This window comes from Delphinus delphis, chromosome 1 (genome assembly GCF_949987515.2).
Source record: "Delphinus delphis chromosome 1, mDelDel1.2, whole genome shotgun sequence".
Taxonomy (NCBI): Eukaryota; Metazoa; Chordata; class Mammalia; order Artiodactyla; family Delphinidae; genus Delphinus; species Delphinus delphis.
Window position 1 is genome coordinate 108,134,052 of NC_082683.1, and position 27,624 is coordinate 108,161,675.

The 27,624-nt window shown below is 48.7% G+C and overlaps 2 protein-coding genes across 3 annotated transcripts in view; one reads left to right on the forward strand and one right to left on the reverse strand.

Annotated features, from left to right (window-relative positions):
* SETDB1 (SET domain bifurcated histone lysine methyltransferase 1) overlaps nt 1-13,410 on the forward strand; it is a 30,056-nt gene extending 16,646 nt beyond the window's left edge. Inside the window, exons 9-22 of one of the 2 annotated variants that reach the window (XM_060029511.1) lie at nt 433-623; nt 1,415-1,544; nt 2,221-2,386; nt 2,470-2,628; nt 3,263-3,886; nt 4,335-4,451; nt 8,787-8,956; nt 9,686-10,314; nt 11,117-11,145; nt 11,259-11,391; nt 11,667-11,832; nt 12,176-12,387; nt 12,635-12,723; nt 12,889-13,410. In XM_060029511.1, the coding sequence (XP_059885494.1) occupies nt 433-623; nt 1,415-1,544; nt 2,221-2,386; nt 2,470-2,628; nt 3,263-3,886; nt 4,335-4,451; nt 8,787-8,956; nt 9,686-10,314; nt 11,117-11,145; nt 11,259-11,391; nt 11,667-11,832; nt 12,176-12,387; nt 12,635-12,723; nt 12,889-13,006 (2,933 nt within the window). In that variant the 3' untranslated portion in view covers nt 13,007-13,410. The remainder of the gene's footprint in view (nt 1-432; nt 624-1,414; nt 1,545-2,220; nt 2,387-2,469; nt 2,629-3,262; nt 3,887-4,334; nt 4,452-8,786; nt 8,957-9,685; nt 10,315-11,116; nt 11,146-11,258; nt 11,392-11,666; nt 11,833-12,175; nt 12,388-12,634; nt 12,724-12,888) is intronic. The other variant, XM_060029517.1, reaches the window with a different exon arrangement.
* Nucleotides 13,411-13,660: 250 nt separating this feature from the next.
* On the reverse strand, nt 13,661-22,469 carry CERS2 (ceramide synthase 2). The gene is made up of 11 exons (XM_060029533.1): nt 22,351-22,469; nt 17,406-17,579; nt 16,862-16,979; nt 16,551-16,669; nt 16,264-16,321; nt 16,108-16,158; nt 15,779-15,871; nt 15,464-15,592; nt 15,131-15,237; nt 14,840-14,993; nt 13,661-14,660 (listed from the first exon to the last, which is right to left on the reverse strand). The coding sequence occupies exons 2-11, from the start codon at nt 17,576-17,578 to the stop codon at nt 14,520-14,522; spliced, it is 1,143 nt and encodes a 380-aa protein (XP_059885516.1). The 5' UTR covers nt 17,579; nt 22,351-22,469; the 3' UTR covers nt 13,661-14,519.
* Nucleotides 22,470-27,624: the final 5,155 nt, after the last annotated feature.

A 27,624-nucleotide genomic window follows, 5' to 3' on the forward strand; every position in this document is an offset into this window, starting at 1 on the left:
ACATAACATGGCAGTAAATACATTCAGGGTCCCTTAAAAGCCTGATGGAGCATGAGAAGGAAGGACAGGTTTTTTTAAATCAATTTCATGGTGCCACCTATTGTTTTTGATTTACCTTTAGACTTACCAAGTTAGCAAGAATTTCCACTTGACTTTTCCTAAGAAGAAACAAACATTTTTATGAAATGAGTGCCTCACCTATGTTTTCATATTGCTTATTTAGTATTTACTTGATTTGAGTGTACATTTACACATTAGGTTCAATACTTTTAGGTGATCTTGGTTTTGCTTCCCTTGAGGTTATGATTTCTTCGTTTATTTTTTCTCTCCCTCCCAACCTGAAAAATACCAAATGTCTCCTTGCCAACCATTTTCCCCTATCAAGACATGCCCTACCTGCCCTCTCTCAGCCCTACTTCTTCCTTGGGACAGTGAAAAAGACTTGGGAGGACATAGAAGACATCTCCTGCCGAGACTTCATAGAGGAGTATATCACTGCTTACCCCAACCGCCCCATGGTTTTGCTCAAGAGTGGACAGCTTATCAAGACTGAGTGGGAAGGCACGTGGTGGAAGTCCCGAGTTGAGGAGGTGGACGGCAGCCTAGTCAGGATCCTCTTCCTGGTACTCTTCTTCCCTAGAGTTTTAGAGGCAGGGATTTGGGTGAGATGGGGGAGCATAAGAGGCGATAATGATGATGATTTTGTAGAAATGCCGTAGTTTTCCTCTTTCTTATCCTCTTACCTATTCTTGCTGTTTTGGGTCAAATTTTACTTTATCTTCTTTTTGGTTCCTGTATGAGTGGTTATTAAAAATAAATTCCCTGAATTTAATTATGACACTAATCTGCATGACACTGTTTTTGTTTTTCTCCAGGAGTATCCACAATGCATGTAGGTACAGAGAAGGCGGCTAGTTCTGTTTGCCAGGGTTAGGGCTTTGATAGCATAGTGGGACAAAAAAGAAGGATCAGTGAATTCGAGGTCTTGATGATCTTTCAAGGCCCAGTTTAACTCTTAGATCTTCTATACCTATCCTTTTCTTCTGTCTCATGCCTTTCTTAGAATTATATTTCTTCTCTGAACTATTTCAGCCCTTTGATCCTAAGGCCTTATGATCCTTGTTACACTTCTTATACTCAGTATAAACATCTATCTCTCTTATAATTTTTCACACAAGGAATATATGTGTTTTTGTTTTGGGGGTTTTTTTTGTTTGTTTTTGTTGTTGTTGAATTCCTGATGCCTGTCATGGAGCCTGGCACATAAGTTTATTGAATAGATAGGGAATTCAGGGCTCATCAGGGAGATTGCGCCCAAGGGAGGCACATAGTATATATTCTTCACAAGCGGCGGTGTAGATTCTAGCCTTTAACTCATTCCCCCCGCCACCGTTCCTTCCTCCCAATCCCCCAGGATGACAAAAGATGTGAATGGATCTATCGAGGCTCTACACGGCTGGAGCCCATGTTCAGCATGAAGACATCCTCAGCCTCTACGCTAGAGAAGAAGCAAGGCGGACAGCTCAGGACACGTCCAAATATGGGTATGTCCTGAAAGATACCCTGGGAGAAGGAAGAAATGGACAAACCAGCAAAGGGGTTTATGTACAATGGCTATATCCTTTGTTTGCCAGGATTACACTACTGACTCATTGAAAACAGGACATGTGCCCTGAATTGTTTCCAGTAGTGGTGATGGATTTGTGATGCTGCCTGCACATTCTATGGCTCTGATTTGTTCTAAAAAACACATAAAAATCTGAAACAACTGGCTTAGGTTAGGGGTATTGTTGGTAGTAATTACCTGTTATCCACGTGAAGATTATATGCTTTGTGTGTTATCTGTGGTCGTTTTTTTAAAGCCCAAACCAGTTTTGTTTTTGTTTTTATATATTCCTGGCATACTTTCTGGTTAATTCTTCCTGACAACATTAGTTGATCAAAGAATGCGTTTTTGAAAAATTTTACCAAAGTATGAGATAATTACTAATGTAAATCGTCTGAGGCAGGAAGATGAAATCTTGTTATTTAAGTAAAAGTCAGCCTGTGCCAGTATTCCCACTCATTGGTGTAAATAGTGAGATCTGACAGTCTTAGCACTTAGTCAAAATGTTTCCATTGTTGCTTTTTTAGATTATATAAATTGAGGATTAGATGTGTGCATGAATATAAATGACACAGTTCTCATCTTCTCAATGGTCAATTTCCTTTTTCCTATAGGTGCTGTGAGGAGCAAAGGTCCCGTGGTCCAGTACACTCAGGATCTGACCAGTACTGGAACCCAGTTCAAGCCAGTGGAGCCCCCTCAGCCTACAGCTCCACCTGCCCCACCTGCCCCACCTGCCCCACCTGGTCCACCTCTGTCCCCCCAGGCAGGTGACAGTGAGTGAGTGCTATTCCTTCTTTTTCGCTGGTTTCTTTCATATTGTATTTTCTGTATCCCTTATTATATGATCTCTAATCTCCTAGAAGCTTGGAAAGCCAGCTTGCCCAATCTCGGAAGCAGGTAGCCAAAAAAAGCACATCCTTCCGGCCAGGATCTGTGGGCTCTGGTCATTCCTCCCCTACATCGCCTGCACTCAGTGAAAATGCTCTTGGTGGGAAACCTGGGATCAGTCAGACACATAGGTGAGAAAATCTCAGGCTCTCTTTTGGGGGTGTTGGCAGTGTGGACTGAATGGTCACTGTATAGGGAGGTTCCTTAGCCACAAGGTGTCTAGTTAAGATTATGATGGTGAGAAGTTTGAACTTGAAAAGGAAGCTTTAACTTGGACGTTTCCAGAAACAGAATGTAAAAATAATTGAATTAGAAACTAGGCGCCTAAAAATACAATCACCAGAAAGTCATTTGTTAAGATTGCTTATTGAATATGGTGTCATCATTGGTACAATAGAAAGGGAACTCTGTAGCCTCTTTCCTTGAATCGTGGGAGTCAGTAAGGGCATTTATAGGACACATAGCAGGAAAAACTAGCATTGGTAGAAGACTGGACTCTACTTCCATAAGTCGCAGGCAAAAAAAATTTTAGGAAAATATATGCTGTTGAAATAGAGATATTATCAGTCACTGAAGAGTAACCAGAGCATGTCATTGTCCAGGTTTAGTAAGGCAAGGGGAAATTTGACTTTCTTGTATCATCTTTAGCTTTAAGAGGACAGCTATTTGAAAGGTTAGAGAAGTGGTTGAGCCAGCTGATGGGCTAAGTGTACACTAGAGAGGTGCTATTGCTTTCTCATCTGAATTCTTGCATCTCATTTGCAGATCACCTTTAGGATCCACAACCTCTGCCCCAGCACCCCCAGCTCCCCCAGCACCCCCAGCCTTCCATGGCATGCTGGAGCGGGCCCCGGCAGAGCCCTCCTACCGCGCCCCCATGGAGAAACTTTTCTACTTACCTCATGTCTGCAGCTATACTTGTCTGTCTCGAGTCAGACCTATGAGAAATGAGCAGTATCGGGGCAAGAACCCTCTCCTAGTCCCACTACTGTATGACTTCCGGCGGATGACAGCCCGGCGCCGAGTTAACCGCAAGATGGGCTTTCATGTTATCTATAAGACACCCTGTGGCCTCTGCCTTCGGACAATGCAAGAGATTGAGCGCTACCTTTTTGAGACAGGCTGTGACTTCCTCTTCCTGGAGATGTTCTGTTTGGATCCATATGTTCTTGTGGACCGAAAGTTTCAGCCCTATAAGCCTTTTTACTATATTTTGGACATCACCTATGGGAAGGAAGATGTTCCTCTGTCCTGTGTCAATGAGATTGACACAACTCCCCCACCTCAGGTGGCCTACAGCAAGGAACGAATCCCGGGCAAGGGTGTTTTCATTAACACAGGCGCTGAATTTCTGGTTGGCTGTGACTGCAAAGATGGGTGCCGGGACAAGTGAGTTGGTTAAGGAATTGCTGGCCCTGCCTCCAACTTTGTTGTGATTGTCTTTCTTTCCACTTCTTTGCCTTATACTGCACTCCTCCTTTCCTCACCTCCCTTTACCTTCTTAGCTGGAGCTCCTGCCATAAGGCCTCCATGAAAACTATGAGACTGAGAGGCTGGGGCCCCATAGCTTAACCCTGGGTGCATGTGTCTTATGTTCGTTTCTCTGATTCTCCTTTTCCTTTGCTTCCCTCCATTATGCTTTTGGTTGCCACTTGTTTTGTTCTCTGTCTCTTTATCTTATTCTCACTCTGTCATATTCTGTCTTTAACGTTCTCATTTATATGTATGCAAGAAGAAAAATTTCACTACTCTATCACCATCCTTTTATCAGTAGTAACTTCTTGCCTCTAAAGAAAGTCTCACAGCTGTAGCTGTTGTACCCTTCTGTTTTATACAGGTCCAAGTGTACCTGCCATCAGCTAACTGTCCAGGCTACAGCCTGCACCCCAGGCGGCCAAATCAACTCTAACTCTGGCTACCAGTACAAGAGACTAGAAGAGTGTCTTCCCACAGGGTAAGTAGTCAGGGGAAAGTGAAGCACCTCAGAGACTGAATTCTTGTTTTTCTGTGCTTGTAACAACCATCAGAATTCTAAAAATTGGAGCCAAAAATAGGATAACTGAAACAGACATTTTATCAATTAAGCCTCAGTTACTGAATTCCCAGCCCATGTTTCTTCCTTGAGCTTTCCTCGAAATGAATACATAAAATGATTGAATAGTATCTAGCAATTTTCTGTTGCAGTAAAAGATCACCTTGATTTCAGAGCTGTACGATTATTCTAACAGATTGTGGTTTACTCTGGCAAGCGAGATGTGTTCAGAGAGGAGACCTGATTATATAGGACTTTGTAAATCAGAATAAAAATTAGAGTCAAATTCATGATGTGATGGGAAGCTGTTAGGGAATTTTAAGCAGGCAAATGATGTGATCTGCCTTTTAAAGATTACTCTGACTTCTCTATGAAAAATAAGTCTTTAGGGCAGCAAAAGTAGAATTTGGTAGACCAATTAGATACTTTCAGGAACATAGGTAAGAAGTGGTGGTTGCTGGGGCTTGTACTAGAATGAAGGTGGCAGTAGAGATGAAAGCGGATACACTTGGGGATGCACTTGCAGGTAGAGCTGCAGAACTTCATAGATTGCGGAATGGGAGGGAAAGAACAGATCAAGGACAAGTCCTAAATTTTATACTTGAGCAACTAAGTGGATGCTGGTGCTTTTTACTGAGATGGAAGACTAGAGCTAGAGTTGCAGGTCTGAGTAAAAGTCAGCTTCTGTTCTGGCCATGTTAAGTCTGAGATGCCTGTTAGGCAACCCAAGTGGAAATGTCAAGAAGGCGTTGAGGACTTCCCTGGTGGCACAGTGGTTAAGAATCCGGCTGCAAGTACAGGGGACACAGGTTCGAGCCCTGCTCCAGGAAGATCCCACATGCCGCAGAGCAACTAAGCCCATGTGCCACAACTACTGAGCCGGCGCTCTAGAGCCCACGAGCCACAACTACTGAGCCCATGTGCCACAACTACTGAAACCCGCGAGCCTAGAGCCCGTGCTCAGCAACAAGAGAAGCCACCACAATGAGAAGCCCGCGCACCACAACAAAGAGTAGCCCCCACTCGCTGCAACTAGAGAAAGCCTGCGTGCAGCAACGAAGACCCAACGCAGCCAAATAAATAAATAAATTTATTTAATTTTTTTTTTTTTTTTTAAGAGAAAAGGGCATTGAGACTTCTGAAGAGAAGTGTAAGGATTGGGCATAAAGAATTAGGAGTCATCAGCTCAGGAGTGATAGTTAAAGCCTGGACGAGTTCATCTAGAGAGAATATCGATAGTAGAAAAGAGAAGGGGCCCAGAGTAAGCCCTGGGCTATCCAACTAGAAATTGAGCAGAGGAGGTGGAGCCAGCATGTGAGATTGAGAAGGACAGGTCAGGGAAAGAGGAGGACAGTGAAAAAAGTGGGATGTAATGTGGTAAGCTGGGTGTATATGAATATGTGAACTAATTAGCCTAATACTCAAGATACATAATTAACAGGATGAAAAAGGAAAGAATCATCAGTGAAGTAATTCAGATGCTTTCCCATAATGGAAGGAACTGTATTTCCAAAGTGAAAAGGCCAGTCAGGTCCTAGCATAACGGATGAAAATAGATCCCCACTAAAACACATGATGATAAAATGTGATCATTGTGTCCACAGAACACTGAGGACAAAAAGAAAATACTAAAACCTTCTAGAGAAGAGAAAGAGACCACAAAAGAAACAAGAATTCAAAAAAAAAAAAAAAGAATTCAAAGTGACTTCGGCCTTCTCAAAATAACATTGGAAGCTAGATGGCAATTAAGGAATCTGTTCAGAATTCTAAGGAAAATTATTTCTAACCTAGAGTTCTAAACCCAGGAAAACTATCAGTTGTTGGTTAAAGTAGGCTAAAGCCTTCTTTTTTTTTTTAACTTATTTGGTTTTGGCTGCGTTGGGTCTTCGTTGCTGCACACAGGCTTTCTCTAGTGTGGCAAGCGGGGGCTGCTCTTCATTGTGTTGCGCAGGCTTCTCTTGTTGCGGAGCGTGGGCTGTACACTTGCGGGCTTCAATAGTTGCAGCACGCAGGCTTAGTAGTTGTGGCACGTGGGCCCTAGAGCACGTAGGCTTAGGTAGTTGGGGTGCGTGGGCTCTAGGGCTCATGGGCTTCAGTAGTTGTGGCACGCGGGCTCAATAGTTGTGGCTTGTGGGCTCTAGAGTGCAGGCTCAGTAGTTGTGGCACATGGGCTTAGTTGCTCCGTGGCATGTGGGATCTTCCCGGACCAGGGATCAAACCCTATCTCCTGCATTGGCAGGCAGATTGTTAACCACTGCGCCACCAGGGGAGTCCCTAAAGACATTTTTTAGACATGAAACACCTCAAAATTTTCCATTATTTTCCCTCTCAGAAAATTACTGGAAATGTCTACTAAAATGGGGGGGAAAAGACAAGAGAGAAGAAGGCATATACTGATCCAGGAAACAGAGGCTCCAGCTCAAAAGAGGAGTGAGGGGAATCCCACATGATAGTGAAGTCAAGGGGGCTTCCAGGCTGACAGCTGTGCACCAGATGTAGAGAACAGCCAGTGTCAGAGCAGGTCAGATTTGGCTGCAGGAGAGACTTTTGGGAAAGGGGGTTTGATAGAAAACCTGATGGTTTTGAGTATCTTCAGAGGAGATTGAGACTACTGGGGAAATCAGGACATAAATTTGAGCTGAGTGCGTATTGAAAACTAAGCAAAGGAAAAGACACCTGTTAGCTTTAGCTGCATTGTATCATTTATGTTTTAATTATAAACAAAATTGAATCTTGTAACAACATTTAGATTTGATAATGCTGAGTAGTAGGTGCCTGTTCATTATATCTTTTTTACATGTTTGAAATGTTTCATAAGAATATTTTCAAATAACCACAAATATGTCACTCCCCTGCTTAAAACTCTTTAAAAGCTTTCCACTGCACTTTGGATATTATTCTAACTCTTAATCTTGGATCACAAGACAATGTACTATCTGGCTCCTTCCTATCTCTCTACTTCCAAAACTGTTCCAACCACACTGATATTCTTCAGTGCCTGGATCCAGTTCACCCAGTGTTTGCCAGCCTACCTCAAGAGGCTTTGTACGTACTGTGCCCTCTTCTTGGCATCCTTCCACTGTTGTTTGCATGATTATCTTCTTTAACCTTGAGCTCTCAGCTTTAATCTCATCTCCTCAGAGAGACCTTTCCTGGTCACTCTAAAACTAGGTCATTTTCACTCCCTTCATTCTCTCATTGAGAGAGTGTCCTTTAGTATCTGTGACAACTTTATTTTATTTGTTGACTTGTTTTTGTTCTCTTTTCCGTTAGAAGGTAATCTCCATGAGGGCAGGAACCTTGTCTGTCTTGCTCACCATTGTATCACCAGCAGCTAATTTACCCAGTGCATGGCACATAGTAACCATTCAAATTTTGTTGAATGAATGAATGAATGATACTCAGTATAGCTACTCTGAAAATCTCATGTGTTGGTGATTAGACCTGAGATCAAATTCTGGCCTTGTTGCTTCCAAGCTGATCCTGTTTTATCAGCTGTAAACAGAGTATATGAGCACTAATACTTTCCCAACCCCGGTGGGGTTTTAAGGGACCTAACAAAGATGCTTCGTTTCTTTTTTTTTTTAAGATTTATTTATTTTTGGCTGTGTCGGGTCTTAGTTGCAGCACATGGGCTCTTTGTAGCAGCACATGGACTTCTCTCTAGTTGTGGCGTGCGGGGTTTTTTTCTTTCTCTAGTTGTGGCACACAGGCTCCAGGGTGCGTGGGCTCTGTAGTTGGTGGCACACGAGCTCTAGTTGAGGTGCGCGAGCTCAGTAGTTGTGGCGCGCAGGCTTAGTTGCCCCGCAGCATGTGGGATCTTAGTTCCCTAACCAGGGATCGAACCCGCATCCCCTGCATTGTAAGGCGGATTCTTAACCACTGGACCACCAGGGAAGTCCCTTAAGTATCCTTATTTTATGTATCTGTTTCTACAAATTGACTTATTTTAATGTCTCTGAATCCATATTCACCTCATAGTTTGCTTAGCTTTTCTCCAGTCGTTAGGCATTCTGTTATTCACTGTTACTATCTGTAGTGCTATAAATATCTGTATCAGTCACTTTTCCCCCTTCTGAGTTATTTCTTTGGGCTATATTCCCAAGTGAATCAAAGAGCATAGACAGTTCAGTAAATCTGCTCATTTAGATCATTACCTGATAAATGATGACACCTTAAAAATTATAAAAGTTCTGTGTATGTAATGGATGCTCTAGTGATCATGTTATGATTGATTTTATTGTGACCTCCTCCCAGAGTTTATGAGTGTAACAAACGCTGCAATTGTGACCCAAACATGTGCACAAACCGGTTGGTGCAGCATGGACTGCAGGTTCGACTGCAGCTCTTCAAGACCCAGAACAAGGGCTGGGGTATCCGCTGCTTGGATGACATTGCCAAAGGCTCTTTTGTCTGTATCTATGCAGGTTGGTGATGAAATGAAAGGGTTGCTTTCTGGGGTTAGGACACGGTGGGACATTGAATCATAGACAAGTTGAACTTAAGAATGCTTAACATGTGAACTGGGGGAAAGGGGAAGCCAGAATTTTCTTCTATAAAGAACATGAGTGATGTGCCTGTCTGGGTGGATCAAGAAGGGACAGAAGTGCTTCAGGAGGATGAGAACAAAAAGGGATGAAGGAGTGGGATAGGGAGGGCGGGAGGGAGGGAGACACAAGAGGGAAGAGATATGGAAACATATGTATATGTATAACTGATTCACTTTGTTATAAAGCAGAAACTAACACACCATTGTAAAGCAATTATACTCCAATAAAGGTGTTTAAAAAAAAAAAGGGATGAAATTGTGGACATGATGTTTCAGCAGAGAGACATGATAGTAGAGTCCAGTGTTTCATTTTTTCCCCCATCACTCCACTCCACCCAGAGATTTAGCATAACTGAAGAACTCTCTTTTGGTAAACAAAGTAAAGGGGAAGAATGGGATGGCAGAAAGGGCAAGATTTAAAACTATAGTAAGTTCCGCTTATTCTCATAGTTAAGACGCTAAGAAGGAGGTATCATCAAAGAGAAATGAGACACCATAATGGAGGCGATTTGACTCTCTTTGCTGGTGGGCTGGATATTGATGGAATGAACTTTATTCTTTCTAAAAGCACCTCATAACCCTGGAAGGCCTTTCTCTTCATTCCCAGGCAAAATCCTGACAGATGACTTTGCCGACAAGGAGGGCCTGGAAATGGGTGATGAATATTTTGCCAATCTGGACCATATCGAGAGCGTGGAGAACTTCAAGGAAGGATATGAGAGTGATGTCCCCTGTTCCTCTGACAGCAGTGGTGTAGACTTGAAGGACCAGGAAGATGGCAACAGCGGTACAGAGGACCCCGAAGAGTCCAATGACGATAGCTCAGATGATAACTTCTGTAAAGATGAGGACTTCAGCACCAGCTCGGTGTGGCGCAGCTATGCTACCCGGCGGCAGACCCGGGGCCAGAAGGAGAATGGATTGTCTGAGATGCCTTCCAAGGACTCTCGCCCCCCAGACCTTGGGCCCCCACGTGTTCCTGTCCCTCCATCGATCCCTGTAGGTGGCTGCAATCCACCTTCCTCTGAAGAGACACCCAAGAACAAAGTGGCCTCGTGGTTGAGCTGCAATAGTGTCAGTGAAGGTGGCTTTGCTGACTCTGATAGCCGTTCATCCTTCAAAACTAGTGAAGGTGGGGAAGGTCACGCTGGGGGAGGCAGAGGGGAGGCTGAGAAGGCTTCCACCTCAGGGCTGGGCTTCAAGGATGAGGGTGACATCAAGCAGCCCAAGAAAGAGGTAAGCAGTGGCAGGAAACTCTTGAGAATTGTGGCTTTTGTATAACTTTTTTGTGGTAACAAACAATGTGGTCTCACCATGAGTCTTTTTTTTTTTTTTTTTTTTTTTTGGCCGTGCCACGCAGCTTGTGGGATCTTAGTTCCCTGACCAGATATCAAACCTGTGCCCCCTGCAGTGGAAGCGTGGAATTCTAACCACTGGACTGCCAGGGAATTCCCTCATGAGTCTTCACATACAGATTATTTACTTGATGGATATTTCTGTGGCAAATCTGATTAACCTACCCCTAATACATTCCTAGTGTTGGTTTAAAGAACCAAATTATTTTAAAGTCAGCCTGCTGGGGGGAAAGTATCTGATTTATTCCAAAGTGAAGGGTTTATAAGTAATTTTTTTTAATTGCTGTTTCAAGTTATCTACATCATTGCTTTCTTTTATTATAGTAGAATGATCTTACAAGAATTGATCTTACGTGTATTTTTAATGATGTTGAAACTTAGCACATTACAGGTGGTGAACTGTCCCTTGTCCTCGTAAGATTCTGCCCATGGTGTTTTCCGTGTACATTTTTTAATGCCCTATTGTTGGGAAGGGTTAAAGACCCCTCCCAGGGGGGCTTCCTGATGAGAGTGATTGTTACTCTTAACTTGCAGAGGAATTTCTTCACACACACTCCACTTTAGATAGTGTACCTGTTACTGGCTAATGTCTTTGGAGGTCATTTGAGGTGAAGTCTGTAATCGTTGGATTTGTTATCCAGGACCATGAAAACATTTAACCCTTCACTTGCTCTCTTTTCCAGGACCCTGATGACCGGAACAAGATGTCAGTGTGAGTGCCTCTCTCTTTGACCTTTTTCGAAGTCTACCTTCTCTAAAGCCTACAGAAGTAGCCTAAGAAACATCCAGTAACCTGACCCCTCTCATGTCTTCCTCTCCCATCAGAGTTACTGAAAGCTCTCGAAATTATGGTTACAATCCTTCTCCCGTGAAGACTGAAGGACTTCGCCGCCCACCAAGTAAGACTAGCATGCATCAGAGCCGACGACTCATGGCCTCTGCTCAGTCAAACCCTGACGTAAGTGACCTTTCTCAAGCTGCACCTTACCCAGCTTTCTGTTTTATTCATAGTCTGAGTAAAGGAACATTCTCACCTCATCAAGTCTGTCACCATAATTACTGTTACATATCTTATTTCTCTGGCCTTGACTTCCTGCCTCATTTTCCTTCACCCAGCATCTAATCTTGCTATAGTCTGAGCTCCTTCCTGCGTAACCATAGGTAAAAGCAGGGATTCAAAAGGGCCCTCTCCATTTACCCTTATTCCTTCTTTTCACCCTTCCGCTTCCCCAGGACATCCTGACACTGTCCAGCAGCACAGAAAGTGAGGGGGAAAGCGGGACCAGCCGAAAGCCCACTGCTGGTCAGACTTCAGCCACAGCCGTTGACAGTGATGATATCCAGACCATCTCCTCTGGCTCTGAAGGGGATGACTTTGAGGACAAGAAGAACATGTCTGGTAGTCTGGAAGAATTTGGGGGGTAGTAGGAAAGAACCAGTTGGAGGGAAAATTCAGATCCTGAGGGTTGAAGCATCTCTGGGAGGGCTCCCTGACTCCCAGCTAAACTGTTAATATCAATGTTTGACACATCCCTTCCCTCTCTTCTTCCCAGTTCCCTACTCTTTTCCCTCAGCCCCTTTATCCACCAGATCTAATCCTGCTTGAAAAAAATGCCACCTAGGCTCTTTGCCTCAGAGTCCCAGCTTATTGGTATTCCTGAGCTGCCCTGGGTGGGATAAAAATGGAAGTAGAATATCCAGTCATGAGGTAGGACAGGCCTAACCCCATTCTTCCTGTCCAGGTCCAATGAAGCGCCAAGTGGCAGTAAAATCAACCCGGGGTTTTGCTCTTAAATCAACCCATGGGATTGCCATTAAATCAACCAACATGGCATCCGTGGAAAAGGGAGAGAGTGCACCTGTTCGAAAGAACACACGCCAATTCTACGATGGGGAGGAGTCTTGCTACATCATCGATGCCAAGCTTGAAGGCAACCTGGGCCGCTACCTCAATGTGAGACCCCTTTCCCTCACCTGTATGTGCTGATTATCCCATGGTCCTCACATTTCTAGTACTTTTAACACAACTATGTAAACCCACCTTTTCTTGTTATAAATTCTTGATCTCAAAGGATCTTTCAAAACTTCTCTGTTGTGATGGGGAGGATCAAATGGCATTGTTTTCATCCAACTCTCACTCACCCCACAAAGCCAGATTCTGTTTCCTTAGTTCTTATTTGAATCTGTCCTTAACCCTATAGCACAGCTGCAGCCCCAACCTGTTTGTCCAGAATGTCTTCGTGGATACTCATGATCTTCGCTTCCCGTGGGTGGCCTTCTTTGCCAGCAAGTAAGAGGGAGTCAGGAAAGGGGATGGTTGGGGAGGGGCAAGGACTACAGAAATTTGAAGGGTCGCTCCTCCATCTGTGATCCGGCGCCACCTGCATGCTCAGTCACCCCAGGTGCCTGGGTTATCTGCCGTTTCACCACACTCCTTCCTTTTCTTCCTCTTCAGGAGAATCCGGGCTGGGACAGAACTCACCTGGGACTACAACTACGAGGTGGGCAGCGTGGAGGGCAAGGAGCTGCTTTGCTGCTGTGGGGCCATCGAATGCAGAGGGCGTCTTCTTTAGAGGACAGCCTTCTTCCTAACCTTCCGAACCCTTCCTGAACTGCCCTTTCCTCAGGAACTGGGTCTTCCTGACTGTTGAATTCTGACCCCCAGGTCTCTAGTCTGGCTACTCCCCCAGCTCCTAGTAGATAGAAATGGGGGTTCTGGATCAGGAGATCCCTTCCACTGTGGTGCTAGCAGGCAGGGCCCCTCCCCCACCTCCTGAGGCATAGAGGTGGGAGAGGTCACCACTCTAACCTAGGCCTGACATCCCTTCAGTCCTCCTGTTGCTCACCCCTCCCATCCTACATTTGTTCAGGTGTTCATGCTTCTAACAGACTTTATTCCTAGAATGAGGGCTGTGTATTTTATTATCCCTGGTTTGTATTGTTTCTTGGAAGTCTTTTAACAAGATGTTAAAACTAAGATTGTGATTTGATTTCTCTCCCTCAACTCCCAATTTGGGGTCTTTTGATGAGAGAGCTCTTTTCCCCCATCCTTCCCAGTGGGCAGCTGTCATTAATCTTGACCTTTCTCTACTTTTGCTTTTTCTTACTTGCCATCTGAAATTTTTAAATGTTATGTAACCATGAGGAAGGCATGAGGAAGACTACCTTAGTTTATTTAGTTGATCCCTCTTCTCAGTTCTTAAGAGTCTCAAACACTTGTTGCCGTGTTTTACTTAATCTTTAATATATTTTAATTAAAAAAACCATTAACAGTACGTTTTGGTCTGAAGTGGTCCCTCTGCTGAAATGCCAGGCGCTAGCTGTAATTCTGGCTTTAAAACCAAAACCCCCAATGTTTAATAAATAAAAATTAGAACTAGTTGCCATTCTACTCCAAACCAGCTAGCCTAGGGAAAGAGGCCAGAGAAAGGAGGCAGTAAGATCTTGGACCTGTGACTACAGGGACAGCTGGCAGAGAAATAACAAAAGACTGTCTGAGCAGTCCCCATTGTGGCCCCCACTTTTTGGCAGAGGTAGGATAAGGGTCATGTGCACCCTCCTACACTCAATTCATTTGTATCTTAGGAGGGAAAAAGTTAAAAGCTCAGCTTTGGTTTCTGGTCCAAGTTAGGGAGATTAGAAAGGTGAGCCTTGGTCCAACTTTGGCAGAATGAGGCCCACGGGTGGGACAGTAAGGCACGACCCTGGCTCTGGAGGTCCGGGAGTCAAAGGCAGAGAGCTAGGGCCAGATTCTGAAGAATAAGGAATGTGAGTTGTGACCCCCACCCCCGGAGCTGAGGAAAGGTCTCGAAAGCAATAGAAAGGACAACTTGGAAAGTAGAGAGGAAAATAAGACCATCCCCCGCTCTAACAAGGATATAACCAACCTCCCCTTCCCTGGGGATAGGCTGGTTAGAATTTGGTTTAAAGGCAACTGGGTGAAAAAGCAGCAGGGGTGGGGACACAGAGAAGAACACCGTCCTCTCGCTTTCTCCTTTCTCCCCAGAGCTTCAAGCGACCCTGTGGGGAGAGTGGGGTAGTTCCTTGGCTTTATGCATTAATCTGAGGGGCAGCAGGGACAACGGTTCAGTCATTCTTACGATGGTTGTTATTGAGGATGGGGTGGCCGTTGGCTAGGGGCCGGCTCTTTGCTCCTCCCCCAGCTGCAGCCTCCTCCCCCTCTGAGCTCTCTGTTTCTTCCCGGTCACTGCGTTCATCTTCTACCAGCTGTGGAAAGGGATGAGAAGGGTTACAAACCCCTAAGGACTGCCTCTCTCCGTAGGCTTTTTCCAGCTACACCCAGGGCCCCCCAGTAGTTTTTAGAGGGTTGCTGATATGGGAAGGGAATTTGGGCAGTACTAGAGTTGAGGGGAGTAGGGCCTACACAATGGGGACAGAAGCTTCACCTTTCCAGTTATGAACTTGTGGGCCATGCGCAAAATGAGGTAGGCCCAGAAGATATGCAGCAGCTGTAGCACTCCCATCATGAAATTGAAGAAGTAATAGCCAAAGAAGGCAGGATAGAGCTCCAGTGGGTACACCAGGGTGCAGTGCAGGATCCTTGGGATGAAAAGGGAGAGACAAGAACTGTGAACACAGAAAAGAAGGGGTTAAGATGCAGGACTGAAAATGTGGGTGCGGAGCAGGGAGACTCCTGATTTCTTGAAAACAGGAGTATAGTGTCGCCTCCTACTCACCAGAAGGGCAGGATGACCAGTCGGGTGATGATGAAGACAATGGCGAAGACGATGAAGATGTTGTTGCAGGTGTTTTTCCATCCCGCATAGTTAAACATCTTGGCTGACTGTGTAGATAGCCCCCATCCATCATGAGCTCCCTACTCTCCTGTATACGTTCCTATGTACGCCCCAGTTACCACACTGGCTCTGTGCCCCCAGCTCCTTGATCCCAGGAACATCCACCCCCCACCACAACTACCCCACCACCTCCACCCCACCGAAAATGGATAGAGGGACAGAAGAACCTGCACCAGGGTCTCTAGGCTTGAAGAAATGCCCAGAAATCCTGACCTCCAGCAGGTAGTCAGAAGAGTCATGCAGAGCCATGATAAGAGTCCCTGCTCGGACGTAACTGGCAAACCAGGAGAAGCTAATGAGGATGATGGTGGCCACATGGTGGATGATCTGTTCCTTGAAATCCTGTAGAAAAGATGCAGCCTCCAGAGGACCTTTTCCTGGTCCCTAGCCTCCATTCTTCCTCCCCCTCACCTTTAATTCCACTTATCCCACAACTCCATCCAAAGCACCCAGAAGTCACAGGGGAGGCTATTCATCCCAGGGCTTCATTTTGGCTCCTAGGCTTAATGGCACAGCCCCTTGACCCACCTTTCGCTTGACATCAGAAGCAATGCTGAAGAGCAGGGACCAGTAGAAAGACAGTTCAATCATGTAGTACCAGTACTGGGAAGGGATGACGCTCTGGGAGAGGGGAAAGAAAAGAGGAAGGTAAGGGACCCCAGAGCAACTGGACTCAAGGGTCTCACCTCTCCAAACCCAGCCCTCCCAGAACATGAGGTTATGTTTAGCACCATGACTCCAGTCCTTTCTGTCACATATTCCGAGATCATCTCTTCACAAGAATGTGTATGTCCTAATCCTATCCTACGCTGGTTCTCTTAATCACCCCATGTAAGGAATCAGGACCCATCTCGTACCTGTATGGGATATCCCTCCCAAACTTTCCTCATGTCATAGAACCAGGGTTTCTGCAGAGAGATGGTGAGAGGTTAAAGGAGAAGAGACCCAAATTCTGTGGCCTCATCCCACCTTGCCAGAGAATCTACTCCCACCTCCCAGTAATCCCCACTCACGTCTACAATGACAGCCATGCCGGCAATGAAAGCAATCAGGTAAAACGTGAATCTCCAGCTGGAAGAGGAAGCAGAAATAGCTAGGAGAGTGGGGTGGGAGAACGGCACAGCCCTCCAACCAACCCCCAAGTACCTCCCTCCAGATAGCCTCTCACGGATATTAATAACCGAATTTCCCTCCTCAGCTGGGTATAATCTCCCTGCATACAGCTATGACCCACCCCTCCCACCAAAATACATCAGACCTTCCTCTGCCGTCCAGTTTCTATCGTTCCAACCTCCCCTACCTTGCTTCTCGGAACTTCTTGAGGAGACTGGGCCGGTCCTGGTTGCGGCGGCGGCGGAACCAGCGCTCTACCTGGCGGCCAGAGAGCCCGCTCTGCCGTGACAGAAGCTCTACCTCTGCCTGAGTGTAGTGAAGAAGCCCATTACACTCCCCTTCAGAACTCAGCAGCACCCCACCCTCTGCCAGTAATGACCCAAGTTGGCCCCACTGCTTTCCCATCTCTTCCGCCACCAGAGCTGGCATTCCAACCCTATCTCCTCCTCACTCCCCACCAGAACTCTTAACTCCCAGAACAGGGTCTGCAGCTCATACCTGTTTGGGCTGCTTGCCACTGGTCAGGTAGAAATGCTCCAAAGTGGGGTTGAGAGGTGCCCGCAGCCGAGTTTTCTCTTTTACATTCAGGAGGGCAGCCAGTGGTGTAGCCACGTAACTGGGGAAGGGATATGAGTGAGGACCGTCTGGCTCTCTTGAAGCACCTCAGTCTCCTGGTAGCCCCTAAGCTAGGGGGCTGGCGGGGCAGGGCTGCAAGCTCAGACAACTTTATCCTGGGCCTCAGTTTCCCGGCAACCCCCTCTCTGGCTGCCTTGGGCTGCCCATAGCTGACAAAGCTGCCTGTGTTCACTAGCGACCAGGCGGGTGGAGGGTGAGAACAAATAACCATTGAAGGAAAGGGCCTGGGGGTGCTGAGCCCTCAGAAAGACAATGCTGCCTTCAGTAGGGGGCACACAGTAGGCAGGGACCTGGGTGGTGAGAACACCAGGGTCCAGGACCAATTAAACAGCAAGAGACAAACTTGAAGTACAAGAAACTGTGGCTGGCAGCCAGGGAAGGCATAGGGGTATGTTGGTATGCTCACAGCTCAAAGAAGTATCGAATGATGAGGAAGAGCAAGGCCAGGGGTAGTGTGATATAGAGGTCTGAGGCTTTGGCGTAGACACGTCCATCTCGGTCTTCTAGATCAGCCCAGGTTAAGTTCACAGGGAGCCACAGCCGTTCCCACCAGAAGTAGTCATATAAGGTCTGGAGCATCCTGAGTGAGGAAGGGGAAGGTAGAGGGCATCAAAGCAGGCAGCAGTGTAAGAAGAGACAGATGAAAAATTTCACAGTGTTAACAGAAAGAGCAGGGGCAGAGACTCAAGCCCTGGGTTTTGGTCCTGGCCATGGGGACAAATCAGTTTCCCCATCTGAAATATGGTGGCTTTCCAGCTCTAACATTTACTATGCACATCAACCAAAGGTGATGCTAACACCCCGTAGAAGTCCTGATTCCCTAGACTTAAGAATCTTGGGGTCTCTCCATCATTTTGCTATCCTCAAGTGGAGGACAGGCAGGATCTGGCCCTAGAAGCTGTAGCCAACAATCTTAACTAAAGTGAGAGGCATCCTCCCTTCCCCGCACTCTCCAGCCTCCCCCTAGTGCCCCCAAGCAACCCATAACTGGAAGCTTCCTTGCCAGGGAAGCCCAAGAAAGGATTGCAGGGTTGGGGCAAACCCTTCCTCCTCCTTCCCTCTAAGCCACTGAGGCAGCAGGTCCTAGGGAAAATTAAGAGGCCTGAGTAAAGCAAAATTATGCTCCCAAAGAATGCTGAGCTCCAGGACAACCAATGGACATCAAAATATTGCACACAAGATTAATACCCCATGCCAGGCCATCCAGTTCCTAAACATAAGGCAGAAGAACCCTATCTGAAGCCTATCCTCAGAAACAAAATGAAGACAAGGCTTCAGGGAGTCAGGGATTGGGGGACAGAGAGTCGAGACAGCAGACTAAGACATCTGGTAGAATTAGGAGCTATTTCTTCTTAAGGCTCATCTAGAAAATAAAGTACTAGTCTGCGTGGGGAACACCCATCACAAATACCCTCAGCTAGGAAAGAGCTGCTGCTTTCCCCCGCCTCCCCCCTTTCCTCCACTGAAAGAGAAAGGATCTACAGGGTGTTAGTGACTACTTGAATACCTGAATGAGGAAGGGAATGATCTGGGGCCCAAGCGGGGACAGCAGCTGCTTGGAGTTGAGAGAAGCAGCAAGATGATCCTTAAGAGACAGTGATGCTGGGACCACACAACACCTGGCAGTCCTGGGACTGAGCAGTGAACCCAGAAGGATGACAAGGGCAAATCTGCCAGGCTCCCGACCCCTCGTTCTCCCAGGAGGGAGGCTCGGTGGGTGGTATCCAGGCTGGCCTTGAGACTAAAAGCTGACACAGAAGGAAGGTAGTCCCCTCCCAGCCAGGGAGGAAAGAGAGTTGGGAGATTGTTCTCCGCTGTGAACTGGAAACCAAATGGTGCCGCTCTACAGCTGAAGGCTGATCGTATCACAGCTGTGCTGGGCTGCTCCTCCGACGGCTCCGCCCCCACCCACCACAGAAGCACTTGCGAAATCCCTCTCAGCCTGTCACGGGTCTGTATTCCAGCTCAAGGACTTTACCCTCTTGTCCCCACTCCTGGTCACTGCTCTCTCAGAGGTCAGCACTGTCAGTAAAGGAGCTTCAGCTCCACCCGCCCCCAGCAACACACACACACACACACACACACACACACACACACACACACTCACACACACACACACTCCAGGCCTCAGCTCCTGAGGGTACTGCCACTTCCCCTTCCACCTCAGCCAGAAGAAATACTTAATTAGTTAAAAGAGATGGAAGCCTTTTGAACTAAACAAAATTAAAACACAATTATCCACAGTAGAACTCTCCCCACACAACCAGGCGCACACACACACACACTTTTTTCCTGGAGAGAAGTTGTAGAAAATTTAGTAGAGAAGGGACAAGGCAGAATGCCTACACGTGGTGGCACACCTCTGGCTCTTCCTTTCCAACTTTTTTGCTTAGCTTGATTGGAGGTGAGGAAATAGACCTGACCCAGTCACCTCACTGCTATACCTCTTGGAGCCCAACTTCTCCTCCATTGAGGTTTAAAGCCAAGGGCACTGTCAGGCCTAGAAATTGGGTCCCATCCCTGACCCGGCTTCCGGTCAGTGGAAACCGGCAGGGAAGTTTCTCTTGTCACAGATATTGTGAGGATTAAAGATTCAGAGGGCTGGCTGGGGTCCTGGAGGGTATGAGTGGAGCCCCTCTCCCTGATTCCTGGCGTCCAGGAATGTCTTATGCCAGTCTGATCCTGACAAAGAAGATGAGGAGCTGGGGGAGTAGGCAGAGGGTCAGAGAGAGGTCAAGGGCAAGCGCCTGGACAAGATCTCAACCCCAGGACAAGACAGCACCTGTCCCCTTCCTGCTCCAAGCAGGGAGAGTGGAAGATGGTGTGAGCAGGAGAGCATGATGTGTCAGGAGTCCAGAGAGGCAGATTCTGAACTAGGGCTCTCTCACACCTGGGTTTCAGGCTTTCTGTGACCATAGCCCTCCCTTGCCACCCAGTACTTCCATTAGCAGAGGAGCAACTGCCCCAGCCCTGCCCGTCACCCCCCAGGGCCTAGCCCAGCAGGGAGAGGCACCAGATTCAGCAGGGTCAGGACTTCTGACTCCATGTGACGGGGAAGGGAGGACAACAGGGGCTCCCAGCCGGCCTCATTTACACTTCCCCACAGAACCAATCAGTCTGCTCCCAGTGGCATCCCTGGCACACCCAGCCAAGTAAAGGGATCCCACAAACAAAAAGCTGGGTCAAGAAAAGGGGATGTTCCCTCAGGATAGGGAGACAACCCTGCTTTTCTGGGTCACGTTACTTAATCTCCTGGTGGAGAAAATCACACCTATAAATATTTTTCCACTTATAGAATTTACTCCCCCACACACATGACAATAGTGTGTGTGTGTGTGTGTGTGTGTGTGTCTGTCTGTCTGTCTGTCTCTCTCTCTCTCACAGACACACATCCTCACCCAGAGACCCAGACACCACTTTCTGAGGCACAGGCTGGAGAGGGGCCAGCAGAGCGGGGATTTCGTGGGCACTGGATTACCAGCAACATGAACAGGGCTCCGCCCAGCCCCCAACTTTTGCCCCAACTCTGACTGACCTGTCCCAGACCCTCACCGATGGACGAAAAGGGGCAGAAAGTCCCCATGGGGGCTTGTAGACCCAGCTGGCTAGGAGGGCAGAAGTTTGAGTCTGGGACGAAGAGATCTCACAGACTCAATGGGATAACGGTCCCAGCAGCTCTCAGTTTGGAGGAATAATTAAGGAAAATATAACAGGATCAGTAAGTAAGGGAAGAGAGAGTGACAAAGAGAGGGTCCCACAGACTCCCAGCTTCCACTGAAGCCTGAGGGACTACAAAAAAGAAGTGGAAGAGGACCTGAATAGTCCTCCTTGTTGAAAACTTTTTCAGGGAGCAACAGCAGGTCATGAACTAGAAGGCAGCGAGCAATGGATGAAGCCAAGAAGAAGTGTCATTGCTCCAGGCTGCAGTATAGGTCCCCAAATTTTCATTTTTCTGAGCTGCCCCACCAGAGGCCCCAACACACCCGAATACTGCATGAGACTACAGCCCCCATGGGCAGGCGGAAGAGGAAGATGGGGGGCAGGAGGGGGTGTGTGCAGAAGGCACAGTAAAGGATCAGCCAGCCTGTGGCCAGTGACAGGGGAAAGTGGAAGCCCTCCTTCCCAGGGGGAAAGCTGGCCAGAGGCCCCAGTGAAGGGAGTGGATTGTGGGGCATCACAGCAGACAAGGAACTCTCTCTCTTCAGAACAGAGGGTGTGCAGGTCGCTGTATGGTTAGGGCCAGGCCCAGTGGGAGGAGGCTGCAGACAAGTCCTTACCCTTAGGAGTCCCATCACAAGCACTGTCGGCCACCCACATGGGGCCCAGTCACCTCGACTCTGGTACGGGACAGCAACCCTTCCAACACAGATGTGGGAGGGAGTGATCACCTGCTGGAAGCCTTCCCTGATTCAATTCTCTGGAAAGAGGGGCTCAATCCATTGCTCAGGATCCTCAGAACCCCCTGCTTCCTGGACCTGTCTACTCAGGTGACAGACCAGATTTTGATGCCAAGAACCTGGCTTGGGAAGTGAACCCCTAAGCTGAGGCCAAAGACTATAATCACACACATGCAATTAACCTACTCTCCAGAGAGCCTCCGGGCCAAAAATTAGCCAGGAGGGGAGGCCCAGAAAACCCGTTTCACCAGAAGCTCCCCCCGACCGCAGCCCCACACACCCCATAACGGTACAAGAGCCTTAGCCTTGGGGGGCCGGGATAGACACTTAGAGCCGCACCTTCCTGTTTCCCGTTAAGCACATGGACGCTCTGACCTCCCTCCCGGAGTGGGCACAGTGAACCGGTAAGAAAAAGCAAGACCCTCCACTCTCCTCCCACTCTATAGCCACGGGACCCTCCAGGCCAGGGGCCACGACGCGGGCCCGCAGCCGGGCAGGGGGCTCTCATGCAAGTGGTCACCGGAGCTGCCTACTCCCCGACAAAGGGGCGCCTGGGGCTCAGCTGTCCGCGAGCAGCCCCGCGTCCCCACCTCCTGGTCCCTACCTGTTGCCCAGGAAGGCTCCTCCGGGCTTGGGGCGGCGCGCCCAGGGACGCCCAGGCGCACGGCCAGCCTGCCCTCGGACGGCGCTGGGGGCCCGGCCGCTCCCGCGAGGCGCTCCGGCCCGCCCTCCCCCAGGCCCGCCGCCATGAGCGCACCCGGCAGAGGCCCCGAGCCAGCTGCGGCGCCCCGCGCCCGGGCCCCTCTCCCCTCCTCGGCCCGCTGCCTTCCCCGCCGGCCCTGTCCGTGGAGCCGCGTCCTCACGGGACCCCAGTTCTCCCAACTTTTCCGCGCCGCGTCCCGCCCCACCCCTGCGCGCGGCGCCTCGGGCTCCCGGGAGGCCGTCCCGACTCACTCGGCGGCGGCGGCAGCGGCGTCGCGGAGCTGGCCGGGCCGGGAGCCGCTGCTCCGTCTCTCCTCTCGTCCGAGCTCCGGGCCCCCTCCGAACTGGCTCCGCTCACTCCTCTCCTCCCCCTTCCGCCCGCCTGCCCTCCCGACCGCCTGCCAGCTCCCTCCCTCCTCCCCCTTCCGCCCGCCCGCCTGCCCGCTCCCTCCCTCTCCCTCCTCCTCCTGCCGCCCGCCGAGCCCAGCCGAGCTGAGACCGAGCCCAGGCAACCCGGGAAAGAAAGGCCGCGAGCAACACAGGAGCCGGGAGACTGGGCGTGGGCCTGCGGCCCGGCGACGAAAAGGGAAAGGAGGGCGGGCGGCGGGGCCGGGGCCTCGGCGCGGGGCAGCCGCGCCCAGCCACCGCCGCCTGCCACCGCCCCCTTCCCGGCCCGCGGCCCGGGGCGAGCGGCGGAGACCGAGGCGAGGACCCGAGCCCTCGCGGCGCCCGGCCGGCGGCCTAGCCAAGTAGAATCACCGCACTGGGGGAGAAGTCCCCGATGAGAGCTGGCAGTGTGGGGACTCTCCCAGTCTCTCCGTTAGAGGTGCGCTGTAGTCCCGGGCACCCTGGGACAGACCCGCGAGGTCCCCGGGGATCGGGGCGCGGAGCGGTCGGGCCCCTGCACCACTCCGCCCGCCCCCAACTGAGGTCCTCGACCTCCGCCCGGCTGCGGCCCCCAGTTCTCTTTGCCCGACCAATTGCCACACTTACCCCCTCCAGACACACTGGGCAGCGGAGGGAGGGTGGCTCCCCGGCTCCCGGCCGGCGCAGCCTCTGCGAGTCCATCCCAAGTGCCGCGCGCCGAGGCCGAGCACCTCCAGGGCCGACTCAGGCAGCGGACCCTCGAGATTCGGCTGCCCTTCCCAGCGCAGAGCCTCCGACCCCTAGGGCGTCCCCCACCCAAGACCTGCCTTAAAACTCACAGCGTTTCCACCCAAGTGCTGTAAAACCTACCCCCAGTGGCACACATAACCTACAGTAGCAGACTCTGAAGGAGCCAAACCCCAACTTTTGTTGTGTAAAATGTATTTGAGTTTTAAATCTAGACCACGTTTATCCGTATTCAAGTTCATATTTTAAAATGTTTTTCCCTTGGACTGGTAAAATTGATGTTTCAGGAAGAGGCAACATGTTTATCCTAGAAAACTGGCCTTGATTCCTAATGAGGACAGAGTGTGACTAAGATGTGTTTGAGGGTTTATTTAGAGAGAGAGCCCGCCTAGTAGAGGTAACTTAATTTTTTACCTTAATGAAATGGCGTTTTTATACTGTCACCGTTAGAACCTCTGACAGTAGCTTGTTTCATGGTTTATCTAGACAAGTTCAGGTGCTTTGACAGTTCTCTTAGGAAAGAATGTGACCTCCCACTAACCCAGTTTGAGAGCTTGGCCCTCACTTAAGACGCTATCTGGAGAGGTAGAGAGGCAGAGGCTGACTGACTTACAAACTTTTCCTTTGCTCTTTGCAGTGGGACCCCTGGCCCAGGCCTACATTGGGGAAATGAGACTTGGTCCACCCCCTGGCCCCTGGCCCCTCACCCCCTGAACCGGTACCCAGGGGACTCTCCAGCCTTTTTTTAGCCCCAGACTTGCCTGATTTTCCAGTTCCCAGCAACCCCTCCAGCCCTTAATTTCTTTGCCCCAGGCTGAACTTTATTAGCATATCATATCTTTCTACCCCTTTGTTTCTCCCCCTTCCTCTGCCTTCCAAGTCCTAAGTCCCCTCTGTCTGTCTTGAGTGCCCTCCCCAGATTCCCTTTTCCAGCAGGGTTCCAGTGTCTCCTCTTTGGGCCCCAGCTAAACTTTGGGTACCCCTCTTCTCCCTCCCCATCTCTGTCCTACTTGGCTCCCCTCCTTTAGTTTCTGAACCCTTTTCTCGGGCAGTTTTCCTAGACTTTCCCAAGTCCTCACCAGACTTTTTAAATGATTCCTCAGAGAACTGAAGACCAGTTAACTTTCTTTTAAGATAGCAGTGGGGGAAGTTTGGGGCAGAAGCTGAATAGACAAGGCCTGAAAAATAAAGATAAGAGGGTGTACCCCTCCCCCAGGAGACAAAGGAGAAAGTGGATGGAGAAAGGGAAACTGGGCCTCAGGCGGCATTAGAATGATGCTACCAGTTTAGAAACACACACACACTCTCTCTCTCTCTCTCTGCCTGTTTTGGACCAAGAGATTTTGATCACTGTGACCCATCCCCCACCACCCTGGGCTGGCATGGCCACGCCCACAGTGCCCCAAGCCGCCCGCCTTGTTGTGACTCACTTCCTCTGTATGTGCTGCTGAGGTGTCCGGAGGTGAGGCTGAGGACACAACTAGGCCTTTGGCCTGGGATTTAGGTATCTGGGACAGGCAAAGACATGGACCCCAGTTGTGGAAAGTGGATCTTGGTCTTCCCAGGTCAGGCTGGCTTGTGCAACACAGAAACCTATTTGGATAAAAGAGTAGAGCTTGGCTAGTACGTGAGCAGAGGGATTGAGGTGCCAGGAATTCTGGGGAGAAAAAGTTTTATAGCAAGAGGAAATATGGCCAGGAGGAGTTTCTATGTATTCTGAAACCATGCAATGCAAAGTATTTGCAGAAAAGCAATATGGACTTAGAGTTGAACAAGTTTTCATGAGTCAACAGCTAAGACTCTGTATGTTACTGCTTATCCTCCTGCATTCCACTAAGAGGGACCCCAAGTCAGCTATGCCCTTGTGAATGAAAAAATGTTGCCTGCCATATCTGTAAACAAAGGATGTTGCAGCCAGCAAGACATCATATTACAGGGACTTCCCTGGTGGTCCAGTGGCTAAGACTCTGAGCTCCCAATGCAGGCGGCCTGGGTTCAATCCCTGGCCAGGGAACTGGATCCCACCTACCGCAACGAAGATCCCGCATGCCTCAACTAAGACCCGACACAGCCAAATATTTTTTAAAAAAGAAAAGGCATCACATTACAGCTCCCCTGACAGTGAATCCTGAGAGAACTCAGGACGGAAATGGGATGCCCACCATCAAGCTATCAGCCACCGCAGCCACACACACACCCCCAACAATGCACCCTGAGGAGACTCAGGATGGGAAAACACAGGATACTGGCCCCAGATAGCTGAGATACATATCAAAGGAATGATTTCAGTGAGCCTAGACTTTTGCATCTTTCCATACATAGAAAAGCACTGAATTCGTTAACTTGACATGTCTTATTTTCTTTAATGAACAGTAATCTTTTGATATTCTTTCTTTTTTATAAATTTAATTATTTATTTATTTATTTGTCTGCGTTGGGTCTTCGTTGCGGTGCGCAGGCTTCTCGTTGCGGTGGCTTCTCGTTGCAGAGCGCAGGCTCTAGGCACGTGGGCTTCAGTAGTTGTGGCACGTGGGCTCAGTAGCTGTGGCTCGCGGGCTCTAGAGTGCAGGCTCAGTAGTTGTGGCGCATGGGCTTAGTTGCTCCGCGGCATGTGGGATCTTCCCAGACCAGGACTTGAACCCATGTCCCCTGCATTGGCAGGCGGATTCTTAACCACTGTGCCACCAGGGAAGTCCTTCTTTTGATATCCTGACTGCCTGGTTCTTGTTATAAAACTCCTATATATCCTGCTCTTCCCTAACCTCTTCAGAGCAGTCCCTCAGAGCTGTCTGAGAGACTGCGTCCCAGTCTTAAGTCCTCAGTATTATTTGCCAAATAAAACGTAATTCTCAACTTTTACGTTGTGTGTTTTTTTTTCAGTCGACACCCTCATCTGAGTGATGAGGAAAACACTGAGAAGTTAGGAGACCTGGATTCTGGTTCTAACACTACGGACTCTGGAAGTCACTCAGCCTCCTTGAGTCAGTAACAAGAGGGTGGTAGACCAGGTCATCGCTAAGATCTCCTCCAACTCTGAAATTCTAAAATTTAGAGCATGGGGTTGGAGGGTGATTTAGTAAATCTGAAAACAACCTCAATCTGGCCCTGGAGTTGAACAAAACAAAACCCAGGGACAAAAGGAGTGAGATTCCACCAGCTTCAGGCGAGCATTTGTAAACACATCACACACACACTCCTAGGCAACCAGGACCACTCTTCTGCCTCCAAATTCAGGATTCAGCCTTGCAGGTCAGCCAGCAGTACCTTGCAGAGGTTTGGACTGGGGAAACAGGAGCCCTCTCTCACCCTTCATTTCCCCCTAAGCCTGCTTGGAACGCGTGCCCAAAAAAGATTCTGAAGGGTACAGAAAACCAAAGGCACAGGGACCCTGGCTGTGGAGCCGCTGTACTAGGGTAACCCAGCCTAGAAGTCTCCTGCATGTGTCCTGAGGTCTGTCTCAGTAGGGTTGCTTGCGTAGATGTCTACCTGAGGCTCTTCCCCGACTCTGCCTGCCCACCAAGTTCACCTAGGAACCTGATGTCCTCGGGAGACTGTGGGCCAAGAGAGCCCCTGGATATCTGTGGCTGGAGCCCAACAAGTGGGCCAAGAGAGCCCCTGGATATCTGTGGCTGGAGCCAGAGCCTCAGAGACCTCAAGTGGCCGCCAGGGGTCTCGAGGCTCTCTCTCAGTGGGTTTCGATGGCCTCTTGTGGCCAGATTGGGGATTGGCAAGAAAGAAGTTACAGAAGAGAGCCAAGGTTGGAATTCTTAGGGAGATGCTAATAACAGTTATCGTTATAAAATAACATAACAATATTAATTATTACATATTCGTTAACATTTTGACATGTGTACTTACCATTCTGTGCCCAGCTCTCTTCTAAAGTGCTTTACATGTATTAATTTATTTAATTCTCACAATAGCCTATAATATAAACACTGTTATTATCTCCATTTTGACAAGGAGGAAACTGAGCACAGAAAGGTTAAGGTGGTTGCCAAGGTCACACAGCTGACCAGAATTCTAAGTCTAAGGAATCTGGCTTCAGAACCTTTGCTTTTAATCACCATGCTGAAACTGCATCCCATTTTTCAGGTTGCCAGGTAAAATATAGGATGCTCAGTTAAATTACAATTTCAGACAAACAGCAAATAATTTATTAGTATAGTATATCCTACGAAATATATGGGTCATACTTAATACTAACAAATTATGTGCTGTATTTACTAAATCTGGCAACCCTAATTTACAAGGCACTTTTCTCTGCCAAGTGCCATCACACATATTACCTCATTTAATCCTCCCAGGAAGTCTATTCTCAGGTGCCCCAGGATTCCCCCTCCCCACCACCACCCCCCACACACAGTTTATCTTCTCCCAATATTCCCTTTTTTTTTTTTTTTTTTTCAGGTA